Source organism: Mustelus asterias, chromosome 4, assembly GCF_964213995.1.
Source record: "Mustelus asterias chromosome 4, sMusAst1.hap1.1, whole genome shotgun sequence".
NCBI lineage: Eukaryota > Metazoa > Chordata > Chondrichthyes > Carcharhiniformes > Triakidae > Mustelus > Mustelus asterias.
The window spans coordinates 145,207,785-145,221,235 of NC_135804.1; the positions used below are offsets into that span (position 1 = coordinate 145,207,785).

At 45.0% G+C, this 13,451-nt stretch overlaps 1 protein-coding gene across 2 annotated transcripts in view; it reads left to right on the forward strand.

The window, feature by feature from the left end:
- The window catches only part of LOC144493052 (cytokine receptor common subunit gamma-like), a 51,337-nt gene extending 42,665 nt beyond the window's left edge, over positions 1-8,672 (forward strand). The window contains exons 8-9 of one of the 2 annotated variants that reach the window (XM_078211892.1): positions 3,894-4,144; positions 5,818-8,672. In XM_078211892.1, the coding sequence (XP_078068018.1) occupies positions 3,894-4,144; positions 5,818-5,845 (279 nt within the window). In that variant the 3' untranslated portion in view covers positions 5,846-8,672. Of the gene's footprint in view, positions 1-3,893; positions 5,750-5,817 lie in introns of those variants that run through there. The other variant, XM_078211891.1, reaches the window with a different exon arrangement.
- The last annotated feature ends 4,779 nt before the right edge of the window (positions 8,673-13,451 follow it).

A 13,451-nucleotide genomic window follows, 5' to 3' on the forward strand; every position in this document is an offset into this window, starting at 1 on the left:
TGCCGGCCTCAACTCCTTTTCTGTACCATTTCTCCATAGCCCTCTATTCCTCGGTCTATCAAATATTTATCCACTTTAGAAACTCAAATGATCCAGCCTCCACTATCCTTTGGGGCAGGTTAGGGATACAGAGGCCTACTGCACTAAACTACAGCCACACAGCCTGTGATCATGTTTTTATTCATTCGTGGGACATGGGCGTCGCTGGCTGGGCCAGCATTTATTGCCCATCCCTAGTTGCCCAAGGGCAGTTGAGAGTCAACCACATTGCTGTGGTTCTGGAGTCACACGCAGGCCAGACCGGGAAAGGATGGCAGATTTCCTTCCCTAAAGGACATTAGTGAACCAGATAGGTTTTTACAACAATCGACAATGGTTTCATGGTCACCAGGAGATACCTAATTCCAGATACTTTTTATTGAATTCAAATTCCACCATCTGCCATGGCGTGATTCAAACCCGGGTCCCCAGAACATTAGCTGAGTTTCTGGATTAATAGTCTAGCGATAATACCACTAGGCCATCGCCTGCCCTTATTGCATTCAGAAAATATCAGGAATCAAACCTCTCTGTTTGACTTTGACTTTCCATATACCAGTTCCAAACCTGGTAGTGCACTGATTAACCGAACTACCAATAAGCTTGTTACTTATGATTTCCAACTGGCAGAAGTGCTATTACAGGAGAGAATAGGACGTATGATGAGGGAAAGAAATAAGAAGCATATATGAGATACGATGAACATACAGCTCAAAGTAATGTAGATAGAAAGATAAGTGTAAAAAAACTTGCAAAGCAAAGCAAGCTTTAGTAGCCCAGACACTTGATAGAAGATATAAAATGGGTTCACACAGAGGAGCAGCACAAAGGACATTCCCAAACATTAATTCTGCCCTTACCTCCAATTCCAGAAACACTGGTGCACCCATTCCAAATTGCCAATGTTGCCCGCCAGAAAAGTGAGAAGTCTGGAGTTATTAATATTAATACGAAAGAACACCACACGAGCTTAATTAGAACAGTGTAGAACCCAAAAGCCGGAGAAGTGTATGGGAGGGGTAATTGAAATGGAAAGCAACGGGGAAGCAGTGTCACACCTGAGCGGGGCAGAGGGGCGGCATGGCTGGCAGAGTGGTTAGCACTGCTGCCTCACAGCGCCAGGGACCCGGGTTCGATTCCCAGCTTGGGTCACTGTCTGTGCGGAGTCTGCACGTCCTCCCCGTGTCTGCATGGGTTTCCTCCGGGTGCTCCGGTTTCCACCCACAGTCCGAAAGACGTGCTGGTTAGGTGCATTGGCCATGCTAAATTCTCCCTCAGTGTACCCGAACAGGCGCCGGAGTGTGGCAAATAGGGGATTTTCTCAGTAACTTCATTGCAGTATTAATGTAAGACTGCTTGTGACACTAATAAATAAGCTTTAAAAAGGTTATTGGCCAAACAGTCACCTAATCTGCATTTGGTCTCCCTAAGACCACACTGTGTTCAGTTAAAAAAAAATTATTGTTCTTGCTGGATCGAGATTCTGTCAGGAATTTTTGCTTCATCTTGTGCAGTTTACCGAGCATTTTGCCACAGCCTCAGTAAGTTGCATCAGGTTTGTGTGGTGTTCTGAGCTGCATTGATGTGAATATATGTTGCCTCACAGCAACAGAAACAACACAGCTCTACAAAGGGATGCACAATTCTTTTCCCTTCCTTGCCCAGCCACTATCTTAACATGTCCAAATTTAACTTGCTGTGACAGCTTGAGGAAAAATCTCCGCTGTGCAGCTGGTGTGTAGGATTTTGATGCACAGTCTGAGAGTGTGCTGTGTGCAGACTTAACTGAAGCCTCCAAAGGCAAATTGGATATTAACCTGAGGAGAAAAAGATTTTCAGGGCTATGGGAAAAAGGAGGTGGAGTGGGACTAGGCCGGAGGCTCTTGCAGTAAGTCGGCATGGACACAATGGGTCAAATGGCCTCCTTCTGTGCTTTAAGTATTCTATGATTCCAGCAGAAAAGTGTTATACGAATCCCTGAACATCACTCTTCTTTGGTTTTATTTCTAATGAGGTGCTGATTGGGAAGAGAGAGTCTCTTTGCAAATGTGGGCAGAGTGATGACTTCATGATGGGCCTCCATTTCAATTGGGCAGCTTTGAGATTGTGCACATCTGTACTGTTGCTGGGGTAGATAGTAAATGTTATCGGTGTACACCCGCCCGTGGTTGACAATCTCACCAACATTATGGTGTAAATCTTACCGAAAAATGGCGGTGTTGTTCCTGGCGAGAAACATGACACTCCGCCACGAAAAATAGGTAAGCGTGTTTCACGCTGTCAAGTTGGGGGTGGCTCAACACACCAGCAAAGCCCGACTGCAGCGAGATCGGGGTGCCGTGTTTAAAGGACTCAGAACAAACAATGACCTCCCCCCAAACCACCACATGGACTCATGGATTTCCCCCTCACCCCTCCTTCCCCCCCCACCCCGGTGATCAGAGCCAGCGTTCATACCCCATCCTATGGTCAGAGCCGGCATTTCCCCCAGGCCTTCGATTGGAGCCAGCGCCCCCCCCCCCCCCCCCCGCCACCCCCTGTCCCCACCTCCTGTTCTCCCCCCCTCCCCCAACCCCGCACGGTGGTTAGCACTGCTGCCTCACAGCGCCAGGGACCCAGGTTCAATTCTGGCTTAGGTCACTGTCTAGTGCAGAGTGGGAATGTTCTCCCATGTCTGCGTGGGTTTCCTCCGGGTGCTCCGGTTTGCTCCCACTGTCTGAAAGACGTGCTGGTTAGGGTGCATTGGCCATGCTAAATTCTTCCTCAGTGTACCCGAACAGGCACTGGACTATAGCGACTCGGGGATTTTCACAGTAACTCCATTGCAGTGTTAATGTAAGCCTACTTGTGACACTAATAAATAAATAAACTTTTAATCATCTTTACGCCCCCACAACAGGTTCACGTCTGGGTGAACCTGTTGTAAACTGTGCCAACATGACGTTATGTTAGCAAGGTTTGAATAGATGACAGAGGGTCAATATCTGGTGGAGAGGAGTCTTTAATAATAATAAATATATTAAAATGAATGTAGATCAGGTTCGTGCCCGTTCCTGGTGTAAACCTGATTACATTACTGACGACGAGTGACGAGAATCAGAAGTCACAATCTCGTCGGCAAGGTCGCGACTTCCGGGGTTTTGCCGAATCTTAAGTCTCTGCCGCCCTTCCTGCGGCAAGTGAGCAGAGGCTCAAGATCGCTCCCTATTTGTGAGGAGTGTGAGCACTTAAAGTTTATTTATTTGTCGCAAGTAGGCTTACATTAACACTGTAATGAAGTTACTGTGAAAATCCCCTGGTCGCCACACTCCGGCGTCTGTTCGGGTACACTGAGGGAGAATTTAGCATTGCCAATTCACCTAACCAGCACGTCTTTCGGACTGTGGGAGGAAACCGGGCTACCCGGAGGAAACCCACGCAGACACAGGGAGAACGCACAGACTCCGCACAGACAGTGACCCAAGTTGGGAATCGAACCCGGGTCCCTGGCACTGTGAGGCAGCAGTGCTAATCAATGTGCCACCGTGCCACCCGAAGGAAAAATTAATGGGAAAATCATACACATTCTAACAGCTGTTTTGAGAACAACAAAACAGAAGCCTAGGGAATGGGTTTGCAAGGATGCCTTCCAGGATGCAGGACCAGAGAAGAAAAGGGAAAACACCTTACAATAAAAGTAAAACAAAGCAATTGGATCAGATAAGCACCAACTGCAGGAACCATCGTGAAAACAGGTGGAGCTTCAATATTCTGAATGAGTGTAAGAGGGATGTTAGAATGCCATGTTAATTAAGTTATTGTAGCAAACTAGAATGATGTAGACAAATATTTTACTGCTGTCTTACTCATTTCAGGATTGGCTTGGTGTCCCAAAGGATGCACTGGAAGGTTTCAAATCAAACTACCATGAGAACGTGTGTATCGTGAGTGAGTCACCAGCCAACTCCACCCAGAGCAGTGTCCATGGAGGGTCCTATGAGCAGCACGGAAGTACACAGATCCCAGGGAAGGTGTCCATTCCTGGTAACAAGGGAGGGATCCAGCCAAAAAACACCTCTCCTGCAACACTGTTTTCTGACATTGCGGTTTTTGTAGAGAGCAATAGGTATGCCATTAATGAAAACATCTACGTCAGAGTCTAGCCTTTGCCATATGACTAGCCTTTATGGGAGAAATCCCAGTCATGGGGGTTTAAAAAAGATTTCACAAATCCACTGGGAATAAAATCCCCAAAATTGTACATCTTACAGCAACTTCCATGTAGAAATATAACAGGAAATGTTGGGAATGCACAACAGTTCAGTCAGGATAAGAAAGAGAAACAAACCCCCTTTCTCTCTCGGAAGTTAATCAACCTCTTGTGCTTTCCTGATATTATCTATTTATGTTTCAGCTTTGTAGCAAATGGTGGCAGCTTTCTTTAAACCTCTCAAGCATAAATGATGCAGGGAAATCTGGGCGAGATAAACAGAGTTAACATGTCCAGAGTTATGACCTTTCATCAACCGAAAGGCACTAGCTTTATTTATATTTCCACAGACGTTGCCTGACCTGCTCAGTATATCCAGCAATTTCAGTTTATTTTCCCAGATTTCAAACCCCTGAAGTATTTTTTGCTTTTGAACATTGCTTTACATACAATCCCACATTTGAGGGCCAATTTCCCAGTCGATTACTGCTGCAGAAGCGTAGGAGTCTTTTGATTTGAATTGATTGAATTGATTTATTATTGTCACATGCTTTGGGATGCAGTGAAAAGTATTGTTTCTTGCACGCTATACAGACAAAACATACCACTCGTAGAGTAGATAGGGGGAGAAGGAAAGGAGAGGGTGCAGGGTGTTGCAGTTACCGATAGAGCGTCTGGGGGTAGGTGAGTTGGGAACCGGAGCCCTGAAACCTCAGAAGCTTCCCCCACTAAGTGATGTGGAGTTGACGGCGTTGGACTGGGGTGGGCACAGTAAGAAGTTTCACAACACCAGGTTAAAGTCCAACAGGTATATTTGGTAGCACGATCTTTCGGAGCACTGCTCCTTCATCAGGTGAGTGCCTGATCATCACCTGATGAAGGAGCAGCGCTCCGAAAGCTCATGCTATCAAATAAACCTGGTCTTGTGAGACTTCTTACTGTGCCCAATAAATGAATGGAGAATCAAACTTGCCAGTCAGTGTTCCCTGTAGCTGTCACTCTGCAGTGATGATGTGGAGATGCCGGCGTTGGACTGGGGTGGGCACAGTAAGAAGTCTCACAACGCCAGGTTAAAGTCCAACAGGTTTATTTGGAATCATGAGCTTTCGGAGCACTGCTCCTTCATCAGGTGAGTGAGACTCACCCGATGAAGGAGCAGCACTCTGAAAGCTCGTGATTAAAAAAAAACTTTTGAACTTTAACCTGGTGTTGTGAGACTTCTTACTCTGCTGTGTGAGTTCCCAACTGGTAAATCAGCTGTTTGGCTTCAAAACATCAATTTGCTGTTTTGTGTTGCTAAGAGTCGGCATCTTTTTTCAATAAGGACATCAGTTGTCTTCTTAAGGATGAGAACGAGGTGCAGGCTGCATCATATCTCAGAATCTGAGCAACCTCATAAGCTGGAGAAATTACACAAGGGCTACGTGCAAGCATTCTGTATGACCATGAGATGTGTAACAATTTTGAACCACCCTGCTACGTATTTTCTTGCTATTCTGATGTAATACATATATGAGACTCATCTGAGAGTGTTTCTGTTTTGTTTTTTTTTGCTTTTTATTTTATTTCATATTTTATTGAGGCTATAGCAGCACCAGGTCTGGCCGAAGAGCGTAAAAGTGAACAAGGACTGACCAGAGGCAGAGTGAGAAACGGCAGCAGCCTGAACATTATAGCGTTGGAGCATTTGGTTGTTACTCTATTTTGCGCTATCGCAAGTAACCCTATACCAGGCTGTTGCAGAATATCCAGTTTGATGATAAATTAACAAATGTTTTACGTAGATTATGAGCCTGTCATTCTCTCTCCATTGTACTTTAAAATTTGATGCATGCATTTGATGTTAACTTAATTTCTATATGGTCAGTTGCTGTAACATGAAGTTTTGTTTGATGGGTAATCCATTATTTGAGTGTTTCACTTGCCCAATGTCCAAGTTTCATTGTGGTAGGTCTTTGTGTAATAGCGTAAAACAGGAGAAAGCGGGCGGGGTTTTAGAGTCTTGCTCATCCCGAACCCATAAAATCCCGCCCGAAGTCAACGAACCTTCCCATGGTCCGCCCCTCACTCACTCCGATTCCCCTGGTGGGCGGGGCAGTAAAATTCCGACCAGCAAGTTAATTAGCCCATTTGACATCTCTCCCAGTTTTTATTTCCGTTGACTTCGAGGGTAACTCACCATGAGTCCTGATGCCAAAATAGCAGTCCTGGCCAACAGAGAGAATTCAAATCAATCATATCAAATTTGTAAGAAGAACTACGACAAAATAAAGTACTTCAACAGGCTGTTCAAGCCGGACATAATGATAAATCACTGAAGGCTTAATTATACACACACAGACACACAAGTATTCTAAAGAGAAAGTAACTAAGTAAAGATTAAAAGAGTCACATAGTTTGGACAACTATTTTATGTTCCAGTTTTATGTTATTTTATGTTTTAAGGGATCGATTGACAGTGCACACTGTCCAGACAGACAGATTTAAAGGCTGCAGGGAGCTGCCCTATATAGAATCCTACAGTGCAGAAGGAAGCCATTCGGCCCATCGAGTCTGCACCGACCACAACCCCACCCAGGCCCCATCCCCGTAACCCCACATATTTACCCTAGCTGGTCCTCCTGATACCAAGGGACAATTTAGCATGGCCAATCCACCTAACCCGCACATCTATGTGAAATCTCTCTTTAATTACCATCATTCACCTTCCATTGTCTTGGGCTTTAGTGCCCAGATAGAAAATCTAAAATGAAATTAAGGTGCATTAGAATAAAATATGACCAACAAGCCTAAACTGGAAATGTAATGGAAAAAACTGACATTTCTGAACCTACAAATAACTTCAATCACAAATAAGATTAGATCTATCTAATTGTGACATTGAGGAAATGCTGCCATAAATCTCGTCAAATGTTGCGGATGCTGAGGTCGGGAACAAAAACAGAAAATGCTGGAAAATCTCAGCAGGTCTGACAGCATCTGTGGAGAGAGAACAGAGCCAATGTTTCGAGTCTGGAAAACCCTTTGTCTCATCCAGACTTGAAGCATTGGCGCTATTCTCTCTCCACAGACTCAGGAGAGAAGTCCTACTTCCCCAAGCTCACTGTTTTTTCAATGGTTAGAGGATTCGAAGTGTAACAATGGTCCGATGAAAGGCACTTTTGGTTTTGTGACAATTGATGAATGCATATTTAGTCTCCTCTGTTGAGTCTCCCGACTTTTCTTGGTCAAGATGGCTGCCAGCATTAGAAAGACTTGCATTTAATGCAGTGCCCTTTGTTGTCCCAGGAAGTCCTAAGGCACTTTATAGCCAATTCAGTAATAATAATGTTAGTCTATTGGCATGACAGCTGCTGAGAGCAACACACAGTCTCTCTCCCTCTCACTTCTTCACTGTAACAGGGACAGCTGCTGTCTCTCTCTGCAAATAAGTGATGGGAATCAAGATCCCACTACATCTGGAATAGTGAGTAAGAAATATTTCATAGAATCCTACAATGCAGAAGGAGGCCATTTGGCCCATCGGGTTTGCACCAACCACAATCCCACCCAGACCCTATCCCCATGACCCTCTGCTTTTACCCAAGCTAGTTCCCCTGACACTAAGGGGCAATTTAGCATGGCCAATCCACCTAACCCGCACACCTTTGGACTGTGGGAGGAAACTGGAGCACCCAGAGGAAACCCATACAGACACGAGGAGAACGTACCAACTCCACAAAGACAGTGACCCAAGGGAATCACACCTGGTCGCTGGCGTTGTGTGGCAGTAGTGCTGATCATTGTGCCACCGTGCCTGCTATTTGTAGCATAATGAATTAAAGCTTAAAGCCTTGGTAGAATTTAGTTGCTAGCTCAAATTAGCGATATTTTGTTATCAGTGCTAAGTATCCAATTCAACTTTTGAACTCTGCCAAATCCACTACATGGTTATCGGCTTTTTAACAAGGTACTCACGCATTTTAATTTACTTTTTTTGTTACGTTTATGTAAAATAAACTTTAGTGCAGAAGTATTACAGCAGTTTGCGAGCTCTTTAATCGACCTTTTGTTGGGAGTTCCCAACATATACAACAAACCTCTGACACAATAGCTGATCATTCCTTAACCTCCAGAGAAACACAGACACAGATCGTTGATAAGCGTCAATTATTTCAGATGAGGCTGCGGGGGTCGGACTGAACTCAGGAGAGTCACCTTGACCTGCCTTCTTCTTCTCTTAGACTGAAAAAAATAATAATTTTTGGCTCAGGTTAATTGTTTTAAAGTTCTACATAAACATTAATTCTTGCATCCAGGAAGGTAACTTCACAGACCCCTGGTTAAGCTGATACCATGAGGACTGTGCAGTCCGTCCATTAACTCAAGAGTTATGCCAATTTGCTGCTCTGCATGTACCTGAATGATTTCCTATAATTAATAAATAAAAACATACTAAATAGTCAACCTCTCTGTCTGCTTGCTCTCTTGACATTTTTTTTATTGACTTTGAACGGTCAAAACTCAGTGGGATAGCACTCTTTTTTTAAAAATTAATTGGTGGGACATGGGTGCCACTGGCTGCCAGCATTTAGTAAGTGAGTCAACCACATTGCTGTGGGTCTGGAGTCGCATGTAGGCCAGATCGGGTAAGGATGGCAGATTTCCTTCCCTGAAGGACATTAGTGAACCAGATGGGTTTTTCCTGACAATCGACCATGGTTTCACAGCCATCAGTAGTCTTTTAATTCCAGATTTTTAAAAAAATTGACTTCAAATTCCACCACCTGCTGTGGTGGGATTCAAACCCGGGTTCCTAGATCATTAGCTGAGTTTCTGGATTCATAGTCTAGTATTAATACCACCAGGCCATTGACTGCCCCATGAGGCTTTGCAAAGCCAAAGTTCATCAGTTCTTCAGGTAGAACATTATTAAAAGCTGACCAATGGTTTCCACAAACTTGGTGCGGTCCCCAACAGACTGAAGCTCAAGATTATCCCCGATGACAGCTGATGATACACACCACAAAATAGGTTTGGAGGGGGTGAAAGACAGGTTCACCAGAATGATTCCTTATGAGGGCAGGTTGCACAGTCTCAGCTCATATTCCCTTGTGCTCAGAAGAAAAAGGGACGACCAGGCTAAGGTGTTGAAGTTAATTAAAGGATTTGATTGAGTCGATAGAGGGAAATTCTGATGGAAGAGCTCTGAACCAGCGGGCACGAGCCTAACATTACCCCTGGACCATTGAGAAGTGCTGTCAGAAAATACCACACAGGCTCGAGTAGAAATCTGGAACTTTTACTCCCAAACTTTGTTGAGCCTGGGTCAATTGATTTTTTTTTTGCGAGGCAATACTACTAAGGGCTGTAAAATCAAGGTAGGTCGATGAAATTATAATACAGATCAACCATGATCTAACTGCATGGTGCAGCAGCCTCAAGGAGGATGAATGGCCCGCACCTGTTTATGTTCTGTAGCCTGATGGGTATCTGTGAAGGCATCAGCAAAGCCTGATGGTTAAAAAAGCTAACTCTGCATCACCAAAGGAATTGTGGGAGCAGCATAAACGGTTGTGGTCTGCAACAAAGAACAGGTTGTTCAGCCATGGAGTGCGCACACGTCATGCACAGTGGGCGGCACGGTGGCACAGTGGTTAGCACTGCTGCCTCACAGTGCCAGGGACCCGGGTTCGATTCCCAGCTCGGGTCACTGTCTGTGTGGAGTTTGCATGTTCTCCCCGTGTCTGCGTGGGTTTCCTCCAGGTGCTACGGTTTCCTCCCACAGTCCGAAAGACGTGCTGGTTAGGTGCATTGGCCATGCTAAATTCTCCCTCAGTGTACCCGAACAGGCGCCGGAGTGTGGCGACTAGGGAATTTTCACAGTAACTTCATTGCAGTGTCAATGTAAACCTATTTGTGACACTAATAAATAAATGCTGTGGGGAAATTTGAAGGTGGCCAATTGTGTCTTTACTTATACAATTCAAAACTCGCAAGGCAAATATCTCTGAGCAAAGATGTAACAAATTTATTTTACATAGAACAAACACACAGCCGACTGGAGACTTCCAAAGTGTTAAGTAGCTCTGGGAATAGAGCGATAGGACCACTCTGAAAGATCTGACGTACATAGTCAAATACAGATCAATTATAGTTTTTCCTAACCAATAATTCCACCTTTCATTAGCTTAAAATCAATTCATTTAGTAGTCATGCATCAACACAAATCTCTGTCAATTACCTCAGGCATCCATATGATACCTAATAACGTGGTGATATTTTATTCGTCCATCAAGTCTGGAAATTGCCTCTCTTCTTGGTTCTAACTATCCTCCTGTTGCCTGGTAGCAGCAGACGCTACCATAAGGTCAAAATGAACGTTCCCACCGGCTCACTGCCAAGTGTTCCTGTGTCCAGGGGCATATCTATCCTTATGTCTGGGCAGTGAATGTACCTATTCATTAATGCTACAAAGAACGTTCCCTCATAGGAATAGAATCATGGAATCCCTACAGCACAGAAAGAGGCCATTCGGCCCATCGAGTCTGCACCAACCACAATCCCACCCAGGCCCTACCCCCATACCCCTACATATTTTACCACTAACCCCTCTAACCTACGCATCTCAGGACACTAAGGGCAACTTTAGCATGGCCAATCAATCTAACCCGCACGTCTTTGGACTGTGGGAGGAAACCAGAGCACCCGGAGGAAACCCACGCAGACACGAGGAGAATGTGCAAACTCCACACGGACAGTGACCCAAACCGGGAATTGAACCCAGGTCCCTGGAGCTGTGAAGCAGCAGTGCTAACCACTGTGCTACCGTGCCGCATCTTCCTGATATGTCTACTGCTGACTAGCCAGTTCCCAGGCTTCTTGGTTTAAACGATTGACATTTACGATCATCCCTTTTGGTAACTTTGCTTTGCTGAAATAAACAATACATTTAAAATACATTTAAAATATCAGCATGTATGTTTTAAAATCATAACCACTTGTTTTGATCCACTTGCTTCATTCACACATATGTAAACTGTTTGTGTTACCTTGCCTAATAATCATTTAACTCTTTACTGATCCCCTGTTCTGTGAAAGACTACATTCTGCCTATGAATCTTATTGGCTGGTTAGGAATCCCCTTCTTCAATAAACTTTAAACTTAAAAAAAAAACACAGAGGAACTGGTCGGACAGTCACCTCTTGTGGGACGTGGCTGTGGCTCTGCCTCAGTTGGACAGTGTTTGAACACAGATGTCTGTGTGTGGACGTGCTCAGAAACACGATCTCCTGAGATAAACACGACTTCCTGAGCAGTCGTGACTTAAAGATTGATTAGTGCCTGTCCTGTGAGTTTGTGACTGTGAGTCATGATCAGTGCCAGCTGAATCTGGATAAAAAGGGGAGACAGAGGAACATTGGGAGCGACAACCTGCAGGAACATTGGGAGCGACAACCTGCAGGAACATTGGGAGTTTTGATACTTTGGGTTATAGAGCTTTTGATACCCTTTATAGTGGAATTTTGATGCTTTCGTAAGGTAAGGTATAGTGGTAAACAGATATGGTGCAATAAAGGAAGTTGTTTTATGATGTATGAGAGTTTGAGTGCTTTTTGTCCAGTACACCAGTTGACCACATATCCAAGGTACAACAGTTCCTATGCATTTACCAGGCTTGAGGTATACTAATCATCTTTCAATTGTACTGGAGGAAAGATTTGCAGCACGGACTCTCCTAACAAATGGGTGGTTAACAGTGAGGTTGAGTGTCTTGGGCTACAAAGAAGATATAGACGGGATGGTCAAATGGGCAGATAAGTGGCAGATGGAATTAACCCTGAAGAATGTGAGGTGATACACTTTGGAAGGAGTAATTTGATAAGGAAGTATTCAATGAACGGCATGACACGAGGAAGTTCTGTGGAACAGAGGGACCTTGGCCTATATGTCCATAGATCTCTGAAGGTGGAGGGGCGTGTTGGTAGGGTGGTGAAAAAGGCATATGGGACACTTGCCTTTATCAATTGAGGCATAGATTACAAAAGCAGGGAAGTCATGTTGGAGTTGTGTAGAACTTTGGTGAGGCCACAGCTGGAGCACTGTGTGCCATTCTGGTCACCACATTATCGGAAGGATGTGATTGCACTGGAGGGGGTGCAGAGGAGATTCACCAGGGTGCTGCCTGGGATGGAGCATTTAAGTTGTGAAGAGAGGTTCGATAGGCTTGGGTTGTTTTCGCTGGAGCAGAGTAGACTGAGGGGGCAACCTGATCGAGGTGTACAAGATTATGAGGGGCATGGATAGAATGGATAAGGAGCAGCTGCTCCACTTAGTTGAAGGGCCAGTCACAAGGGGACCTAGGTTCAAGGTGAGGGCAGGAGGTTTGGGGGGGATGTGAGGAAAAACGTTTTTACCCAGAGGGTGGTGACGGTCTGGAATGCGCTGCCTGGGAGAGTGGTAGAAGCAGGTTGCCTCACATCCTTTAAAAAGTACCTGGATGATCACTTGGCACGACAGTGGCACAGTGGTTAGCACTGCTGCCTCACAGCTCCAGGGACCTGGGTTTAATTCCCGACTTGGATCACTGTCTGTGTGGAGTCTGCACATTCTCTCTGTGTCTGCGTGAGTTCCCTTCGGGTGCTCCAGTTTCCTCCCACAATCCAAAGATTTGTGGGTTAGGTTGATTGGCCATGCTAAATTGCCCCCTAGTGTCCTGGGATGCGTAGGTTGGAGGGATTAGTGGGGTAAATATGTGGGGTTACAGGGATAGGGCCCGGGTGGGATTGTTGTCAGTGCAGACCTGATGGGCTGAATGGCCTCCTTCGGCACTGTAGGGATTCTATGATTGCATGATAACAGTCAAGGCTATGAGCCAGGTGCTGGTAAATGGAATTAGGTGGGAAGTGAGGTGTTCTTCAAGTGTCGCTGCAGGTTCGATGGGCTGAGGGGTCTCTTCTGCACTGTATGATTCGATGATTCGATGACTCTATGAACACTTTGTTCCCAGAAACAAAGGAGAGGAAATAGGAGCATAAATACATGACATGAGAAGTTAAAGTTTTCGACTCATTGCGTGGGCCCTTGCTATGGACACCTCCAAAGTTTAATTTCCATTCACATCAATGGAAAGAAAAAAACCCAAGAGAGCAATTTCCTTTTTGGAACTCTCAGGATTATGTGACAATTTAGAAAGTAGCAGCACCTGTGTTAAAAAACGTTCTGACAAATTAGTATAGAAGC